The sequence below is a fragment of the Phoxinus phoxinus genome, assembly GCF_949152265.1.
Source record: "Phoxinus phoxinus genome assembly, chromosome: 14".
Classification (NCBI taxonomy): Eukaryota; Metazoa; Chordata; class Actinopteri; order Cypriniformes; family Leuciscidae; genus Phoxinus; species Phoxinus phoxinus.
Window position 1 is genome coordinate 27,593,298 of NC_136889.1, and position 20,939 is coordinate 27,614,236.

The 20,939-nt window shown below is 38.2% G+C and overlaps 1 protein-coding gene across 1 annotated transcript in view; it reads left to right on the forward strand.

Annotated features, from left to right (window-relative positions):
- Positions 1-20,939, forward strand: part of LOC307010858 (CUB and sushi domain-containing protein 1) — a 605,591-nt gene that overhangs the window by 426,032 nt on the left and 158,620 nt on the right. The window contains exons 18-25 of the mRNA XM_079635929.1: positions 2,365-2,553; positions 4,545-4,661; positions 4,963-5,178; positions 5,305-5,493; positions 10,224-10,393; positions 13,287-13,443; positions 14,597-14,788; positions 19,428-19,554. Coding sequence (XP_079492055.1) covers positions 2,365-2,553; positions 4,545-4,661; positions 4,963-5,178; positions 5,305-5,493; positions 10,224-10,393; positions 13,287-13,443; positions 14,597-14,788; positions 19,428-19,554 — 1,357 coding nt within the window. The remainder of the gene's footprint in view (positions 1-2,364; positions 2,554-4,544; positions 4,662-4,962; positions 5,179-5,304; positions 5,494-10,223; positions 10,394-13,286; positions 13,444-14,596; positions 14,789-19,427; positions 19,555-20,939) is intronic.

Consider the following 20,939-nt stretch of genomic DNA (forward strand, 5'->3'; position numbering starts at 1 on the left):
TTGAGTGTCACATTTGACTGTATGTTAGAAATATGGCGAAAGGTTAAGAGAAGATATCATCGCCTTCACAAAACAGGATACAAAAAGATAGTGAAGGTACTAAATGTTTCTGACGCTGTTGGAAACATAGTTCTCAAGTTCAAAGTTAAAAGGACAGTGGTTACACTATCTGGACGGGGCAAAAAAAGGACTGCTGCAACCAGGTTTATGAGAAGGCAGGTTCAGAAAATCCCTTGAGTGACTGCAAAAGACCTTAAGCAAGACTTGGTGTCAACAGACACTGAGGTTTCAGCTTGCACAGTAAGGCGCGTACTAAACACAATGCGGTTTCCATGCCAGAACTCCAAGACGTACACCACTACTGACCCAAAAGTACAAGAAAAATCATATAAATAAACCACAAAAGTTTTGAAACAAAATAAAAAAATTCTGTTCTGTGGAACGATGAAACAAAACTGGAACTTTTCGGGCCCTCTGGATCAGCGGTATGTCTGGAGGAAGAAGAATGAAGCATATGCTGAAAGAACACTCTGCCTACAGTTGAGCACGTTGGTGGCTCGTGATGCTCTGCGGCTGCTTTGCATCCTCTGGCACTGGAAACCTGCAGCGTGTGGAAGGCAAGATGGATTTATTGAAGTATCAGGAAATCCTAGCAGAAAACGTCATGCCATCAGTGAAGATGAAACTTCCAACAAGACAATGATCCCTATAATACCTCAAATTCCCATGACCAAAGATTATACAGTGACCATCACAGTCACCTGAATTGAACCCCATAGAAAATCTCTGGTGAGATTTGAAGAAGGGTGTTGTCACACGCAAACCAATAATATTAGTGAACTGGAGGTCATCGCTCATGATGAATGGGCTTAGATTCCTCAGAAACTCTGCCAGAAGCTGGTGTCTGGTTATACATCCCGTTTGCAGCAGGTCATAACAGCAAAAGGGTGTTCTGCTAAGTACTAAAGATGCTTGCCATGAAGGGGTTAAATCATTTTGAGTCTGCAGAAGTCATTAAAGCTAGCCTGGCTAACGCCAGACCCAATTCTCGTTGAGACTTGGGTCTGGGAACCACATGTGCATTTTCTCGTATTTGAGGCGTGGTTTACGAATGCGCCGGCGCCGTTTATTGGGTGCTAAGAATGTCTATCAAATGCGCCTGTACGTAGCTCATAGCCAATCGTTTCCATTATACCAGATGACGTATGTAGAGAAATGGTTTAACGCCAAACGCTGCTCTTTTTTCTAAATAAAATTGCGATCTAAACTACTTAGAACAATATATAAGGCTGCATCAAAAGGTAGCTTCGCGTCTGCTGCCATGTTGACTCCATAGATATAAACAAACTGCTTAGTTGTGTCGCAAAGACGTCGTCATCGTCTTGCTGCTTCCTCCCCGTTCTGTGATTGGTTCCCTAAACGAGGCGAAAATCAGGTCCATGGTTTCCAGACTGCCTTTCAGCGTGAATAAAATCGCGCTGTGCAAAGGCAGTCTGGGGAAACCCAGGCTACATTTAAAGCTGCATTTTCAGTTGAATTTTGGGAAACCACTTGAATCATTTGTTGTGTTGAGCTATTTCAGTTAGTTTTGTTTTATTTGTTAGTTGCAAACAGCTGAAAGTCTGTAAATTTGGCCAATAAACCTGATTTGCAATGGGGGTTGAATAATGTTTAAAGACTATATCAAATCAAGCACTGCCTGTTAGAAATATAGCATATATCAATTTCCCTGCTTGTTTTGTATTGTTGCAACTATACAAATATATCTGTGTGTAAAATTAAATGTTATCACTTTTTTTTCCCCATGAGCCTAAGTGAAAAATGCAAATAATATCTTTATAAAACCAAATGACATGACAAATAGTCTCTAGTTGCTCTTTTTTAGCAGTAATTTAACATCTTTATTATAATGTAATGTGCTGCAATAGAGACAGAAAAATGAGAAATGTGGGCAGGAGGGAGCATGAGATGATTCTCAAACGATATTCATGACTCCCAATAAATTACCTCTGGCATTACGCCTGATATATATGAAACTCATTCAAAGTGTCAAAGTGTTCTCATTTTTCAGACTTTTTAGACAGCTATCAGAGGTTTATCTGTGGCCACATAATGGAGCCAAATGCTTTGGAAATTGACAAGTGGAGAAATTCCTCAAAAAAGTGCTGTCAGTTATTCCGAATGGTCTTCAATATATATATAAAAAAGGAAGTAGAAATGAAAATGTATTGGTTGAAGGAAGGTAACCACAGGGGGACTGATATCTGCTGATTTATACTGTATAAAATGCTTCCGACACCATCCTCCTTTCAATTTAGACCTTGGAGGTGAAATTAAATATTTTGTTTTGTTCCTTCCTCACAGGCATTATGATGGAAACAGATTCCTGTTTAGATCCAGGGATCCCGGTGAATGGGAAACGGCACGGGAACAATTTTGCCATCGGCTCAAGAGTGACGTTCGGCTGCGATCAAGGCTATACTCTGAGCGATGAGGAGCCCATTGTGTGTGAGAGGAACCATCAGTGGAACCATGCGCTGCCTAGCTGTGACGGTAAGCAATTCTCGGTAGACCAATTTCTGGTCATGTACAAGAGGAACAGCTCCACCCAACCACCTAATGTAAAAACAGTCTAAAAATTGGACGCTGGTGTCAGCTTGCACTGCATGCTTTGAGCACCCAGGTCTCCAGTTCCCTTTGGTGGAGACTTTGGAGCCCCTTGACAATCTGGGGCCTTAGGGCACTGGTCCGGTCCATAAACTAGCCCTGCTGGGCTGCATTACATTTTTATCTGAGGCGAAAGGGCAAGTCTTCTTAACACTCCTCCGAGATTTGAGTTCATACATTTTTGATGAGAGGAGAGGTGACTGGCGTGCACTGTTTTATAGATAACCTTAAACGTTGGGGGGTGGGACAGGGAAGCGGGAACAAATAATGGAAGTCCTTAGCCAGATACCTACAGGAGAGAGCTCTATAAAGCTGTTTATCTTATTTGTTTCCCGATTGCAGGGATTGAAAGTAAACAAAGTGTTTTCCAGTAAGAGCAATCAGGCTGTTGCCTGTGTGTTACAGAATTCCCAATGTCCTCTTGTATCTGCGTCCTATCAGCATTTGCTTTAACAGACTGATTCTGCCTGATGGTCTCTCATCAGAGCCTGACCTTCATTACAGACAGGACAGATACTCCCCATTTGTTTGCGGGAATGTAAATACATGCTCATGAAAGATTACACATTTCCTTACTGTCAGACTGATGTGTTATTATTAAATGGATAGCTCAGACTTCTGATTATTCTGAAAATTCTGATTAAATGAGACGCATTCGGAGCCATTATAAAATTCAGATCAATGTACTATATTGACCCTATAAAGCCTACCGTATTAAATTTGATATGCAAATTGACTACTTGACTTACAGTACAGTCATCTGATTTACATTTAAATCAAGTAAAGGGTCTTTTAATATATTTCTAAAAACATGCACCTTCAGAATGTGGTACTTCAGGTTGTCTTTTTGCTGTGAAATCTTGAATGATTTTTCTCCATGGAATAAAACAATTTAAAACAGAAAAATAGACTGACTTTTTTTTTTTTTTACTTTACAACTCTCAATTGCGACTTAATATCACATAATTCTGACCTTATAACTTGTAATTGCAAGTGTAATATTTAAAAGTTTAAATAACACAATTCTGAAAAGAAAAAAGTCAGAATTGTGAGATGTAAATTGTGAGAATTGTGTAAAAAGTCACAATTGCCTTTTTTAGTTTTTGTTCTGTGACGGAAACAAGCTTCCATAATATTCTCCTTCATTATTCTATTGAAAAGGAAAAAAAAATCCTACAAATTTAATTATTCAGAGTTTGTCGTTTGATGAAGAGATTTAATGGGCTGTTTAAGGACAAAATGCTGAGGCTGTCATAACCTGTGTTGTATGATATATTTTGATGAAAGCAGGACGATGATCATGGCTCAAGGACGTATTCGATATTCTGTTATGATGTCTGTCTTACAGCTTTGGTGCTTCAAGAAAAAAAAAAAAGCTTTTTTTTTTACTGTCTCCACTGACAGACGTTCTCACGTTGGAAAATTGTCTCAGTTGTTACATCTCCTTTTGATCTTCTTGCAAGTATTTATGTTGTATGCGATGTCAACCTCTTATTAGTTAGCGTATCGTTAAACTCTGCTGCTTTTCATGTACAAACATGTCTATTTCCATGTTTTGTTTAGCATCCATCATCTTGTAGTTTCGCTATAAAAAGCCTTGGAAGTTGTGTTGTATGGAAGTTTGATTATATGTATTTATTTATGGAAGATGTATTTTACATGTTCTGGATATTGTTTGCCAAGTGTGACCCAGATATCAGCATCAACTTCATCTGGACTTATATTTAAACCATTGTTGATTGTTATTATTTGAGCAATGAAGCAAATATAGCAACACCCTGGCAACCATCCAAAACATCTTAACAACCATATAGCAAAATGCTGAAACCACTGGCAAGAAATGCAAACATGATTTGTTCTTGTTATTGTATTTCCAGCGTTGTGTGGGGGCTATATCTACGGAAAAACCGGAACGGTTCTTTCGCCTGGTTTTCCAGATTTCTACCCAAACTCGCTGAACTGCACTTGGACGGTAGAAGTGTCTCATGGGAAAGGTAATACCAAAGAACAGGTTACAGGCGCGAGAGCCACACAAACCATTGACTGATAACAGTTTGAAACACATTGATTTTACCCATAAGGTTCCTTTCTGTGCCCTTTGAAATTACCCTTGATAACGAATTTAAGATACCTTTCACATTTCTCTACATTTTATTACTCAGCACCATGTCGGGCAAATGCGATTCTGTTTCGATCAGTATTACGCTCTCTCTGAAGGCTTCTCAGTGGGTTGTGAGGTTGAAACAGAGATTTTGCTTGTGACTGACGGCCCTAATCTCATCTGAAACTCCCCAGGAGTGCAGCTTCTCTTCCACACGTTCCACCTGGAAGACTCCCATGATTACCTGCTCATTACCGAGGACGGCAGCTTCGTTGAGCCGGTGGCCAGGCTCACAGGCTCCGTCCTGCCTCCCTCCATCAAAGCTGGCCTGTTCGGCAACTACAGCGTCCAGCTACGCTTCGTCTCGGACTTCTCCATGTCATACGAGGGCTTCAATATCACCTTCTCTGGTGGGGGCATCGCTCATTCTGTTCATTATTGTGTGCTTGAAGGCACTGTTGTCATGGTGCTTACTCTAACCCATGCTTTGCTAAGCAGTCTGGAGGTTTAAGAGTTATTATGACTTTGTACCACAGAGTACAGCCTGGAGCCGTGCGAGGACCCAGGAGTACCAGCGTACAGCAGGAGGGTGGGCTTCCAGTTCGGGGTTGGCGACTCGCTGGCCTTTTCCTGTTTTGCGGGCTACCGTCTGGAAGGCGAGAGTAAGATCACTTGCTTGGGTGGAGGGCGGAGAGTATGGAGTGCAGCCCTGCCCAGGTGTGTGGGTAGGTGGTCATATGATTTCATTTATTATCCTCCTACATCAGAGTGTTTATTTAAGTAGTAATTCAATGTAGTATTATGCCAATCCATTGAAAGACTAGTTAATCACAATGCTCAAGCTTCATTTGAATCGAGCTTCATTTGAATCGAGCTATTTTAATACAAGTCTTCTGAAGAGACAATTTTGCTTTGTATTATTATTATTAAATCAAGTCAAGTCATCTTCATTTATATAGCGATTTTAACAATGTAGACTGTTTCAAAGCGGCTTTACAGATATAAACTGATAATTTAAGGTAACAGAGATTGTTTTGGCTTTATAGCGGTTCTTGAATAAAGATATTTTCCAGCTAAAGTTAGTTTTGATTGATTCACTTCCGTCGCAAGGATAATTAGTTATTAAATTAGAGGCCGCTAATACGACACCGTTCTCTCTAAACAGACTTTAAAAGCGAACCTGTGAGAAACTCTGATGGCACTCACGTGTGCATTAAGAATGAATTCTATAGTTATGCGCATTTTAATATATGTGCGCAGGTTTGTAATTACCTGTACAAAACTAAATGTATTATATGGTATAATATAAGTATTATATGGAATGCTTTTACTATGTCTTTATGTACTTTTTGAAACTTGAAAATGTTGATTATTTACACATACTATATTAAGGCAGGGAATTCAGAATTAACATGACCAAAAAGACTATTTAAGACTAAGATATTATTACTGTAATAAGAATGAACTCGTGATTGAGATTTAAAATGCAGTTAACACATTTGGAGCGGAATGTTCTTCTGTTACTCTGAAAAAGTAATTCAATGTTAATGAACTGGAATTAAGTGGATTCGGAATTTCTTATGGTTTATATTCGTAATAAAGTATTTTAAGATAGAAAAGTGTCTACATAAATATATGTATGCACCCGGTTTCACAGAAAAGGTTTAAGCCTAGTAAAATGTCAGTGCCATTGTTTCGTCTCAAGATGCACACCAGTAATGTTATGAATAATGTTATGAGTAATGAATAGACATTTAAAATGCAGATTTCAACTATTGAGTCATCCATTCTCAGTGATTTGAATCAGTAATTTCTAGTGTGTTGGCATTTTAATATTGGTCAGGCTAATTTGGCCATAAAATAAAAGGGAGGGAGAACTAGAGTGAAATTTTAGCCAATGCATATTTTTAGAAATCTGGTCTCTGCCTTTCACCCTAAATTGAGTCCATTTTACAGTGCCTCAAATTCATTATTTAAATGCTCGGACTATTCCCCCATCTTATTAATGTTTTATTTATAGTGGAACTTGACACAGTAAATGTTCGCATTGTAGGGTGAAAGACTTTCAGAGATGTAACCTGCTATAATAAATGAATTAAAATTGATCAGATTGCAGATTGCAATCTTTCTACTGTGGCTGTTAAGTGGTTAAGGGCATGGATATGTGTGGACAGAGTTAAAAATGCTGACAAAATAATTAGTTGTAATTGTGCAGTCCTCCTGTCAGACCGGGTTTTAATAGTGGTTAATCGCTGTGGAGTAATAAGAGCTTGTGAGTGTGCCTTTAATTGGTCTGGTGAACACAACAAACATTAGCCTGGAGAGGTTAGGATTATAGTAGCCACAAAAATTGATAAAGGGTTGAAATGGAAATTCTAATTGTAAGAAATTATCTCCACTTTTTGAAAGCCTCCAGACCAGAGTTTCCCAATCAAAAAGCATTTTATTTAATTATAAAGTGGAGGGGGAGAGATGGACACCTTAGCTATTTCATTTTAGGGGTAAAAAATAAAATTATATATATATATATAATATATATAGCTATATATATAGCCTATGATTAATTTATTGCATTAACATTGATTTTATTTAATTTATTTACCTATTAACTACATATCACCTTATTCTAACCCTAACCCTACCAGTCCTACTATTAATAACTTTTAATAGTGTAGCAGCGCACGCACATACTCTCTATAAGTGTTGTGAAATTCCTGTTTTTATTTTGCTCCGGCAGTTATAGGGTTAATGCGGTGAGTTCGGAAACGAGCGAGTGGGTTCGGCTTTTGTGTTGGCGTACAGTGGTTCTTGCGTTCCGATTATAAGTTCAGAAACGGATCCTCCCTTGTCTTGACCTTCAATGGTTACAATAGTACACAAGGAGTTAAAATTTTTACACAAAATCTATCCTAATTTCTTTCCTCAAAAAGACTTAAAATACTTTGTTGTACAGATTTTCTGTGCGTTTCAATCCCTACAACCTTTTATTTCGCCATCGAGGTTAATGTGTAGAAAGTCGAGTCTGTCCCGTCGTATTTCTGGCATAAGTTTTAATTCGCTTTAGTGCTGAGAGTGTCTGCTCGACAGAAGCAGTAAACGGGGAAAACACTGCAAAACATGACGATGTGTAACGTTACAGCTGACACAAGCTCTCACACAGATTTTTGAACGATATCAAAGAGATCAGCGGGACTTTCGCCTTCAAAATCAGTCCTGGCATACATTACAGTCAGTTCTGTTTTTACCCGGGACAGATCGATAGAGTTCCGTGACTCTGCGTGAGCTGAATAAGGGATTTTTTCCGGTAGGTTTGAACCTGCTGGTGGTCGAGGAAGGAAATAAACATTAATTTGTTGGTTGAAAAACTATTAAATCTACAGGAATATATTTTAGTTTACGCAGTTCGCTACAGATGCAGTTAGCTAGCTCCGACTACCAGTAAAAGTAGTACACACTCTGACCATCCAATAAAATGGCGGGAAGATGCCTACGTTATTGTACGCCTGCTAGATGGCCCCGTTGCAGTCAACTCGAAATCTGATTGGCTGATTAAATCTCACTTATTATCTGATTGGTTAAAGCAATAGTTTCATTGCCATGCATTTTAAGCTACAGGCGCCCGCAGTATCGATTCTGAAGGCCTCGAGGCAGATTTGACCCTGGCGACACATGATGGCTGAAGTATGATTGGATAAAAGAGCTAAAAAAAAAAGCACTACTGGAAGCAGCGCAACCAAGAGAAAAGCTATGAAATTAAAAGAACAGACTATTGGGAATAATTTAATACTCATTCATAAAAAAAATATATATTAAAGTGCAAGTCAGTGATTCTGATAGAGGCCAGCAGAGAAGGCCTTGCTGGTCCTGACGGCCCACCACTGGTGTATTCACACCAGGAAAGTCCGCTAGTTCACTTGCTTTGGTCCGGACCAAATACAATGTTGATTTTTTTTGTTTGGTGTGGTCCGCTTTCACACTGCCCTTTTTCCAAGTGAACCAAAATGTGTAAAACAAACCACATGTGTGCTAAAGTCATCCATTCATTGGACAGACATTCTCAAGCAGGGAAAAGCTGGAAGTGCAAAAACAGGCAATTTATGGAGATCTTTCGTAGTGCAATTTTTATTCTTTTACTGATTTGGTGTTATCAGCTGCTAACGCAATATGAAGAAACTTATGAGCATCATATTACACAATGTCATCTATACACTGTTGTAATTAGGATTTTGCGAAGACGAAGATGTGCTGCAAGACGGTTCTGACAGAGAGAGCATGCTCTTCACTGATAAAGTTCTAACATTATTAAAGACAAGTGAACAGTAATAAAATAAGAACAAATACACAAATTACAAGCAGAGATGAATACGAAATATCAAAGTTACAAAGTCTAATTCCGGTACAGAAATTAATAATGAAGCCTATATGTAAAATAACACTATTTGTTATTTTACAATTGACCCTCAATTGACCCTCAATACTGACCCTCTCAAAAAAGGTGCAGTGCTTTCTGCAATTGGTTCGGTTCATGTTCACACCATAAACGAACCGTACCAGAGTTCGTTTGGAACCGTACCGAGACTCTTCTGGGTCTCGGTTTGGTTGTTTGGTCCGCACCCGAGTGCGATTGCTGTATTCACACCTGCCCAAAATATCCGCTCCAATGGTGGAAACAAACTTGAGTTCGATTCAATCGAACCAAACAAGGCAGGTGTGAATACACCCTTATAGTCTGTGTTAAAGGGACCATCAAAATAAAGTGAACCAGACCAGACTAATTCTGTATTCTTGATGTCTTCACACACACACACACACACACACACACACACACACACACACACACACACACACACACACACACACACACACACATGCCAACACGCACAAAACCACCTTCCTTTTAGAATCAATTCTCTCAGTAGTTTGTCTCTGAGGAGAACTGATACCGTTTTAAAAGTCTGGATACAAGAAGGCCATTGCTGGAGAGTTTTATTTTAAGTTGCTGAGCTCAAGGTCTTGAAGCAACATCTGCTTATATACTTACAGAGTTGCTGGTGCAGAATATTAAACAGAAATGCATCTGATACTAACACAGCAGTGAGCTTTTGTGACCAGCAACTAGCTAATGCACAAAGGCCTCTCTGTTAATTAGTATTCCTCTGAAGTTGTTCTGGCGGTGATTCATCAAAATGACAAATACTCAATCTTACCGGTACAAAACCTTGGCCTAAAATTGGCCTATCCGTAGGAAATAGAGTAGCAGCTGTCAGGGCACTACAGGCCTCAAGGCAACCCAACTTATTTGTGGCTGAGACCTAGTTTTCTGCAGCTACATGCTACTTTAATAAGTTAAATTAGATATTTGCACTTTTGACCCTCAATATGTAAACATTTGGCTTCTCACCTTTTTCTTTATTTTCAATTTCTCTTTCCCATCCATACTTCTGGATTTGCCTAGCCGAGTGTGGAGCTACTTCTGTGGGCAGTCAGGGTGTACTACTGTCCCCCAATTACCCATTAAATTACGACAACAACCACGAGTGCATCTACCGCATTGAGACCGACAGAGGCATGGGGATTCAAATCACAGCCGCCAATTTCCAGCTTCACGAGGGAGATTTCCTCAAGGTAAGAACGACCAACAGAAGTCATTTTATATCACTGTACATTATTTTATACATAGGGTTGTCAACGTGTATATATAGTTTATATGTTAAATAATTGTGAAGTCATGCATTTTGGATCAGCCGTTGAATTAAATTACATCTAAGTTAATTTATTTATTAACTTTAATTTGGATGAGCCACAGCAGTTTAAAGGGTAATTTCAACCTAGGGTCCTTTGCACCATGACCTCGAGCCAAACATCCCCCAAAAAGCTTTTTTCCCCTTGGTCAAACATTATTAAAGTTAGAGCTTATTTAGAGATATCAGCCGAATGGCTTAGTGCAGGCGCTAATGGATCCGAATTTCATAAATTACCCCACTAATAATGCCCGGAATTGTACCAAACTTCTACAGTAGTACAAATAGGTTCTGTACTCATAAAACGAGGCATTGGAACGTTTGTAAGTAAATCAGGAGTTTATTTAAATAACAGTTTATTTAAATTGCTACCACTAACCCGGAAGACGAGGTCACTTCAGTGATTTGGGAAAAGCCCGTAAAAGTCACCCCGATCTAACTCATCATGTGTTGCTGAAATTTTTTTTTGGTATATCCAATTTTTTTACATAATTTTTTCCGAAGTGTTGAAACTTAGTGTTAACTAATAATTGTTGCAAACTGGTACTGCCAACAAAATATTAGTGCATTCCTGGAACTGGGCGTCGTTACACTACATCCTTATGCATCGCTTTCTGCCAGGACTTTTACGGGGTTTTCCCAAATCACGGAAGTGACCTCGACGTCCGGGTTAGCGCTAGCATAAGCATCAGGCAAGTGTTATTTAAATAAAGTCCTGATGTACTTACAAACTTTACAATGTCTTGTTTTATGAGTACAGAACCTATTTGTATTACTGTAGAAGTTTGGTACCATTCCGGGCATTATTAGTGGGATAATTTACGAGATACAACATTCGGATCCATTAGCGCCTGCACTAAGCCAGTCGGCTGATATCTCTAAATAAGCTCTAAATTTAATAATGTTCAACCAAGGGGAAAAAAAAGCTTCTGGGGGGGGTGTTTAGCTGGCTCGAGGTCATGGTGCAAAGTAGCCTAGAAATCTAGATGCACCCTAGCGGCAGCAAAATGTATTTTGCAGCCAGGGCAGTCTAGCAACTCTCCATAGACCTTCTAGCTGCAAAAACCTAAATTGGGTCAGGCCAATCACGTCGTGTATAGAGTAGGCGGGGGCGGGCTTAACATATGACGACAGAGTTGCGACGGTTGCCACTTGAAAACAAAGAATTGCGGCTGCGGATGGAGAACAGTGGTCTTTCGAATCGGCTTTGACTGCGACTCTGGAGGACTTGGAGTTAAGTTTTTCTTTAAGAAAAGAGCAAAGAACGGCAGTTAAGTCATTCTTAAAAAAGGAAGAAGTGTTCGGAGTTTTGCTGGACCGGATCTTTGCCGCTCTGACTACGTCACCTTCTTCGTTGGTCTGGTTGGTTGTAGCACAATCCTATTGCGTGCAGAGGGATTTTGAGAGACAACCGTTTATCCCGCCCCTCGGATTAAGCCGCGTCTATGGAGAGTTGCCAGACTAAACATCTTGATGTAAGTCTGGCTTGCCAGGCTAGGTGCAAAGGACCCTGGGTTGAAATTACTCCGAACGATCCCTTTAATGATTACATTTCAGTTGAATTCTATTTTAAAGTGGTCATTTGTGACGTTACAAACACAAAGCAGAGTTGCATGAAGTTTGATGAAGTTTGGCGATTGCAACACCTCTGCAACACTGTTAACATGTAACAGTTTGTAATCCATGAGAGACCAGCAAATGGGACTTTGAGACACCATTAACTATTCATAGATTAATTTACGTTACAGTGCTCAAGGCACATGTACCATCACAGAAGAAAGATGGTCCCTTAAGACCAATAAGGCCACTAATTAAGTCACAAATGAAGGGTAAGAATGAGATGCTTTTGCAATTCCGAACACATACATTTTGTCACAGTTATAGTGATTCTGCTGCATTTAATCATCAGAATATTGTTTGTCAACATTTCAGGATATTTGAATTTGAATCTGTCAGTAAATTAGCTCTTAGACTAGACATTGCCCGGACAAAAAAAATGTCTGTTTGGATTTAATTATTATTTATAGCATGTTATATGTTTTGGAACAGATTTTTTAACCCTAATTAATGAAGTAAGTAGCTTTTTATTTCTTAAACAACCATTTAGGAAGTGTATCAAGGTCATATTCCAGGATGACAATATCATATTCAGGTACAAATTGTGAAAGAATGGTTGGGAGGAAGAATGAAGAATCATTTTCACACATGAATTGGCACCTCTGAGTCTAGACCTTAAATGCATTGAAAGTCTTTGGGATGTGCTGGATTAAACTTTAAGGAGTGCTTGACTCTTGCACTGTCAATACAAGATCTTGACCAAAAATGCACCTCTTGATGGAAATAACATCACAACATTTATTTCCATCAAGATGTGCATCATTACAGACAATCAGCGAACTCAATGTCAGTCCTTAGACCAGTGGCCCATTCTGCATGGACTCACATGATATTTTCCATTAAAGCTTGAAACAGTGTCCTCCACAACAGAAAGTGGAAAACTGCTGCTTGACATTGATTTATGACCTTTAATATTTTTCCCTATGCTGCAGTGTTTCCCGCACTCTCTTCGCAGGGTTATTGTTTCAAAATATATGCAATTTTGAAAAGCAATTGCATAATTCAAAGCAGACACCAAAAGTCATCATTCTGAGAAAAAAACACTTGTTTTTGTATTTTATAACAGACGGGTATATCATAAGGACAAGAAATTCTGAGACTGACCGTCTGCAAAACAAAACATTCCTGCATCTTTTAGTCTTTGTTTTTGTTTTTCATAGGTTTATGATGGTCAAGATAGCTCATCAAGACTGCTGGGCAATTTCACAAAAAACGACATGTCTCAAGCCATCCTCAACAGCACATCCAACCATCTCTGGATGGAGTTTAACAGCAATGGGACCGGTACCAGCAAAGGATTCAAGCTATCATACAGTAGTAAGTTGAACAAAATGTCAATAAAGGCTCCATCTTAATATCATGCACTAAATCTTGAGACACGGCTATAGAAGTACACAAACAAGTCATTATTTTGGATGAATCTTTTAAGCACGCCCAATGGTATTCACATATGTTTGGGTGAAACTTGCTTCTTGCTTTTTTTACCCATCACTTAGTCAATATGCTGACACTGTCTGATAGAAAAGTGTCACTTTATCATGCATTTTGACAAATCTAGCATTCACTTTGATTAAGAATGAATTGAGTGTATGGATTCAAACTGATTTTCAGCTCAATCTATTGAATTGTCACTCGTGTGTGACAGTAATTTGATGGCTGACTGCTGACAATCATATTTTGCACATCACTCATAAACTAGATGCCAGATAGCCAAACAAAGGTTGTTGTTTTTTGCCTATGATGGTTGTGAAGCAGAAAAAAGAAGCACACTTATGAAACACACACACACACACACACACACACACACACACACACACACACACACACACACACACACACACACACACACACACACACACACACACACACACGTACACGTATATAACACACACTTAAATCTCTCTCACTACATTTTGACACTAAATTCATTTAAAAAGAAGAATACTATTGCTGTAATTAGAAGAAAGAATACGTAGAAACAAAGACAGTAAAGACACAGCATGTGCAAGATATTACAGTTTTAATTGCTGGTCAGAGACAGTCTGATAATATCCTCGTTACCCACTCCTCATTATTTCCTCGTTAAGACTTCCACCATCTTCCCAGCTAAATAAAGGAGACTAGTAAATGTATTAAGAGTGGCACAGCAGGTCTATTGTTTTTAGATACATGTTTTGAAAAGGCTGTCCTGCATTGGAAACATGCATTAACAAAACGGATACTGGAAGAATGGACAACATGTTTAAAAAGGTGATCTTTGAGTTGAGCATATGCTGTGCTGGTATTAATTTGAGGCGGGCTCCTGGGGGCTGCATAGGTAACTGTTTTGAGCAGGTGTATCATTTATTGCACCGCCTTTATGTCATTATTAACCAAGAGGCCAATCCAGCCTGCCAGGGGGTTGATTTCATGTGGCCAGATGTCTTTTTACTGTTCAAATTGGCTTACCTTGATCCTGCCCCTCTAACAGGTTTTGACCTTGTCAAATGTGAGGAGCCGGGGACACCTAATTACGGCTACAAAATCCAAGACGACGGCCATTTTGCAGACACGTACGTGCTGTACAGTTGCAATCCTGGATACACACTGCACGGAAGCAGCACACTGACGTGCCTCAGCGGAGACCGTAGGGTGTGGGACAAACCACTTCCATCTTGTATTGGTGAGTTCACCACATCAACAATTACACAAATGAATTAGCTCCGATTATATGAAGACCCTAAACCTTGTGTGTTTGGCTTTCTAAAAGCATAATGTTTACCAATCTAAAACCTTTTGATATCAAATGTTGGTCTTATTGCAATTTACAAGTTGTTCTTTTCACATTTGATCTTTCAAGTGAATGTTTTCCCTTTCACTGTTAAATGTTTGTCAGGGAAGAGTTTGAGTTCCTGTCCTTCCATGAAAACCTGTCAAAGAGCCTCTTAATTGGTTGTCAACATTTGAGCAGGTGAAAAATCCAATGTACTGGAAAAGATGTCAAAACAAACCTTTGTTAAATTGTGTCATGAAATGACTTAAATTATTATTGAAAATCGAAGAGACAGGTATGGAAAATATAATTATAATTAAGTAAAAATGATCTTCAATTTACCTCAAAATGACTCGTTTGCCAATGCATGCAACGGCTTAATGGATCAGGAAAATTTGACAGTGTTAAGTGATAAACAAGTGTTTAGGAAAGTGCTGTTGCGGTTTATCTAGTGTTAGGCAGTTTAGCCTGAGGGGCCTTTAGTCCTGTTGTACACATTTGGCTTGGGTTTATTTATTCTGTGGTTCAGCAAATGTGATGATGAAGATGAGCAGGTGCACCATCCTCTGCCCTCTCCAACTCATGGAACAGATTTGAATCCAAGAAAGATCAGCAAAGGGAATTCCATTAACTATTCATAGATTAATTTACGTTGAAGTGCTAAGGCACATGTACCGTCACAGAAGAAAGGTGGTGAAGTTTGATCATGTTTCCCAAAGCTGATATCATATTCAGTATTTCAAGACCATCAGAACTCCCTCTTGCTTAATAACCAGTACGATATTGTTCACGCTGTGACTTCTGGTGAACCTGGTAAGATACTACACTCCCATTGACTCTATGGAGGATTTATAAGATTTGCAAAGACTGATGACTTTAGACATATACACACAACATTTTACAACAATATATATCACAATATAGATAACAATATACAGTATATCTTAAAATAGCTATTTTTACTTTTTTTGTTGTTATAACAAGAAAACAAACAAAGTGTTTTAGGTACAGTAGGTCTATATAACAGTAGCATTCAAGTAAGAAATACAAGATAAATTAAATAATCAAAAATAAAACACTGCATGGTCTTTACTGTGTAAATTAAACATACACTGATTAAAGCTATTGAAGTTATTCAGATTTTTAGGATACTCATTTTGTGTGTATTTGGACATTCAGTCGAAGACAGGCGGTTTTCTGTGTGCACGTTTTGGGGGTGTGCAAGACACAAGTAGCATATCGAGTTCTTTTTCGCTGCTTATTGCGCTCAATAACTCATTTTAACATCAAGCAGGTATCATTCAATTTCTCATTCCTCCAGTAATTTCTTTATTACTCTAACAAATCAATAACTTTAAGCTGTACTGCCTTGTGCAGATATATTTACTTACCACAATATAAATGATAGCAAAACCTCTATCGATTGGCACTTTATTACATCGTTCTATCACCCATATCATGGTAAAACTATGATGTTCGGTAACACTTTCTATGAAGCCTGTATTTATAATGCATTATAAGGGTATTCTCAATGCATTATAGTACATGCATGATGCCTTATAAACAATATTATAATATGTTATATCGTCTGATAAATAATCACAACAGTTACAATACATTATAATACTTACCTATTTGTGGTTATAACTTTTAAGAGTACAATTCATTATAACACCAGATGAAGCCTGAATTTATAATGCATTATAAGGGTATTCCTAATTCATTATCATACGTGCATAATGCCTTATAAATAACCTTATAATGTGGTGTATCATCTCATGAATAATCGTAACAACAGTAATAATACTTACCTACTTATTAAATTTGCTAAAGCCTTGTCAATGTGCAGTTTTATGAATATAACATGATTTGCCTTGTGAATGTATGTTCCTTTGTACTTTTCCACACAACTTAAGGGACATGTTTTATAACCACTTCATGATATCTTACGGCTGTTTAAAAGAAGACTCAACTTTTGTTACTTTACTTAAAGCAGACAAAGACCATTATGACCACATTATAAAGCGCTTTAGATGTTTAGTATGTATGTTTTATTATGATACGGTGCAGATCTTAAGTAAACAATGTCAAGATATGAGACTTGGGAAAGTAAAAAATATGAAACTATGGGATATATATAATCCAATATAACTTAAGTTGATACAATTATGTTCACTTTGTGTTATAAATCATCATATTCTTAATAGTTAAACCACAAATAGTTAAGTATTATGTTGTTACGATATTCATTAAGATTGTTTGTAAGGAATTAAGCGTGTATTATAATGCATTAAGAATACCCTTATAATGCATTATAAATACAGGCTTCATAGAAAGTGTTAAATTATGTTCTTTAAAGCACATTACAAGTCAAACATTTGGACACAATTTGTTTCTCATGAACAAAAAAGGGCTGCATATTTATGCAAATAAAAATTGTGCCTATCTATAAATACAAAACTAAATGTTTTTTTGCAGATGGGTGAGTTGGAATGGATAATAACAAAAAGCAGTCAACAATTGTCCAGCATGCATGTGAACTCACTCAATACTGTTTAAAAAGCCTCGTAGAATACACCTCATAAAGTTAAATGAGTGAGAGTTTACAGGGCTGGAATCTAGATAATAAAGAAGCTCAAATATAACACAGTTTTTCCCTTTTTGTTGTTGTTGTTATTTTGATGACTACTAAATGTGGAAAATAGTCATAATAAAGAAGGTATAATAATAAAGTAACTGTCCAAACATTTGACCTTGAAATCTCCTGTAAATAAAGTAGTACATTAATTGAGGATTTATATATCAATACCCAGGTATTTCCATTTGACACCATCACTGAACTATGATACCACCACAGAATTAGTTGTGTGAGGGAAGACCATGTCATACGATCAGAATAGTAGTTGAGAATAGTATAGTACTCACTGTAGTAGTGAAGTGCAATACTTTGCATACAGTACTACACAGAACAAATCCACAATGAAATTATATATTAAACATCTACACATTCTTTATCTCAAATAAATGGAGTTGTTTATGGTGTTGATCTCTATGACTTCCTGGAAGTCTGGATGTCCATAAGGTGTAGCAGTGCATCCGGCTGGAGTGTGAACCGAATGCGAGAGTCTTCGTACTGTAATTCTGATGAAGAGAGCTTCCTTAAGAGACTCAACTTCAGTGATTACACGAGAGACCCAAGAGCAAATAAAGTGCTGAGGGGGATGGAGAAAGGCTCTCCCACTGTGGTTAGGATGAGGAAAATGTCCCATGATTACTCTGCAGCGCGGTATACTTAAAGTGCCCATGAAATCAAAATTGAAGATTTTTGGCTTTTAGTATGAATATGTTAGCCTTACTGTTGTCTATAAGCTACTGTGCTCCGAAACAATGTCAACATTAGCATTTAGATGATACAAGCATTAAAAAATAACAGAATAGATAAATGATTTTGATGACATCACTCTGCACTTCATCTTGTCATCAGATTGTCTGTCCAATTTTTAGATTTTCTCTAGAATCTAAAATATCCTGCACATTATAAATAGACGCTGAAGCTGCAGCTAAAATTGGTCACTTGTTCACACATTTTTACATGGTAAATGGCACACAGTGCACTATACAGGGGATAGGGAATTCAGAATAAATATGCTTTCCATTGGGGCGAATGAAGTCTGGTTTCACATTAATGGCATGCGAACCACAGAATTCTATATTTTAAAGCGATATGGAGGAGAAACGGTTACAGATTAGATTGCTTTATAACTGCTGATATAAATGAAACGCTATTGGCTATTTAAAAAAAAAGGGCAGGAGCTGTTCGATGTGTCTCACCCTGTCTTCTGTTTCAGTGGAAAGTACGTCAACTTATTGAACAATGCTGCACGTTTCAAGGCACTTCAGTGGCCCTTTAAAGTGGAGAATATTGCCTTTCGTCAACGTTGTTTGCATTTATTTGAATTAGTCAAAATAATAAAACCCATTTTCTATTTTCTCTGCTGTCTACATAGTATACGCAATGGCTAAAAATACCCATAGTATACTAATAGTATAATTAGATTTCAATGCAGCATAATTTAAACGGTCACATTTGGATAATACTCTGATGTTAAAGTTTTAAAATCTCCTTTTGCTTACAATGAGTACATTTAAGATGTAACCTTCAGCTATGATGTCATAGGACTTTTTGCATAGAGACTTCCGATTGGGCTTCATCTTAGATTTATTTGCATACTGAATTGTGATTGTTCTCATATGAATCAATCGTAGTAGTTTGATTTGTATGACAATGACAAAGCAGCTCTGATGTGACATTTAATTACACACAAAGTAGCATAAAATGTAAGCATACCTAAAACTTGATTTATTGTTTTGTGGCTTTACAAGCACTGCTATTTCTTTCTGGAAACGCAAATCTAGTTAAAGACCTTAATTCCTTGTGTGTGTGTGTGTGTGTGTGTGTGTGTGTGTGTGTGTGTGTGTGTGTGTGTGTGTGTGTGTGTGTGTGTGTGTGTGTGTGTGTGTGTGTGTGTGTGTGTGTGTGTGTGTGTAGCCGAGTGCGGAGGACACATTAGCGGCGCCACATCTGGAAGGATTCTGTCACCTGGTTACCCAGCCCCTTACGACAACAACCTTCACTGCACCTGGTCCATCGAGGCGGACACGGGCAAAACAATCAGGTACGAAAACCCGTGGTTGCAAACCACATTATGTTTTTACCTCCCCTCCGTTAATTTCCATATAATTCCCATACAACCTATAAAGGAGCATGGTGATTGCATTTCACCCTGCTGTGCGGCCTACCACTGGCTGGCATCTGTTCCTACAAGTGCATTACCGTTACACAGAGGGGGAGGGTTAGTGAAAGGGCAAAAAGAATAGAGACACAAAAAGCGATAAGCCAGTTAAGCCTTCAAAAACGAAGCAAAACTCAGGTAAGCCAATTCAGTTGATCCGTTTAAAGAGAAGATGGCTTACGAAGAGTAGATAACAGGAGGAATTGTAAGAGTGGGATGTAATCCACACCATCAGGCTTGAGTCATTTCATTAGCGTGCTGCAGGTGTTTCAACTATTTCTATACATACAGGGTCTATAATGATTGCTCGCCAAGCACCGAATGCCAGTCAAAATTGACTTTGGCACTCGGAGTATGTGAGTGGAGTGGAGCAACAGCAATTTCCCCTTCTCGCTCAAAGCATCTGTAATCACTCCGCTACAACTCTACTCCATCTCTCGCTCCCCGCTCACAGGTGACAGAAACCCCTCTGTGACTTCTCTCCGTAGCATACATTTGCACAGTAACTGCTCCGCAAGTTCTCTCTGTATGTGTTTTATCGTCTTAGCTCAAGACGCATTAGATGAAATCATGTTTGCGTAATTCCGTACCGTTGCGGGGGTGTTGCATTAGTATGATGACATGGTTGTTCACAATTTTCAAAAGACTGCACTGAGAGGAGAGAATGATGTTTTACCCACCTTCAGATTTTATTTGCACATGTTAAAGGAACACTTCATGTTTTTTTTTCTAGTCACGACTTTTTCAACTTTAAGTCTGACACTCTTGTTTTGTTTTCTTTTTAAATTATGAAGTACATTTACTGTGTATATAAGCAGTTTATAATCAACAATTTATTCATAAATAACAATGTATTTAAACACTTTATTCATAGTCCTTTTATATTATTGTTATTATTGAGTTGTTATTTCCATACCAATATTAGTTAGGTCCCACTGTTAGCAAAAAGGGCGCTGCTAGTGAATGAAATGTCACTTGTGAGAGGTGTGGAGATATTTGAATGTGTTTGCGGAGAGCAGAACTCATGGTTGTCCACCCACACATCCCACAGAGACAGTCATTGTTGTGACTTAAGTTGATCAGTGCTGTGTTTACATGCCAGCTGCAGTGCTGCGCTTGACTCAAGGAGGTCAGGCTACAGTCGTGTTGAGTGTAAGTAATATAAATCCCAGTGGCTCAGTAAAGGAATACATTTATTCTGAAGGCCTTTTTCTTTTCTTTTTTATATATATATATGTTTTGTTTGCATTCAGCAAGCAATTTGTATT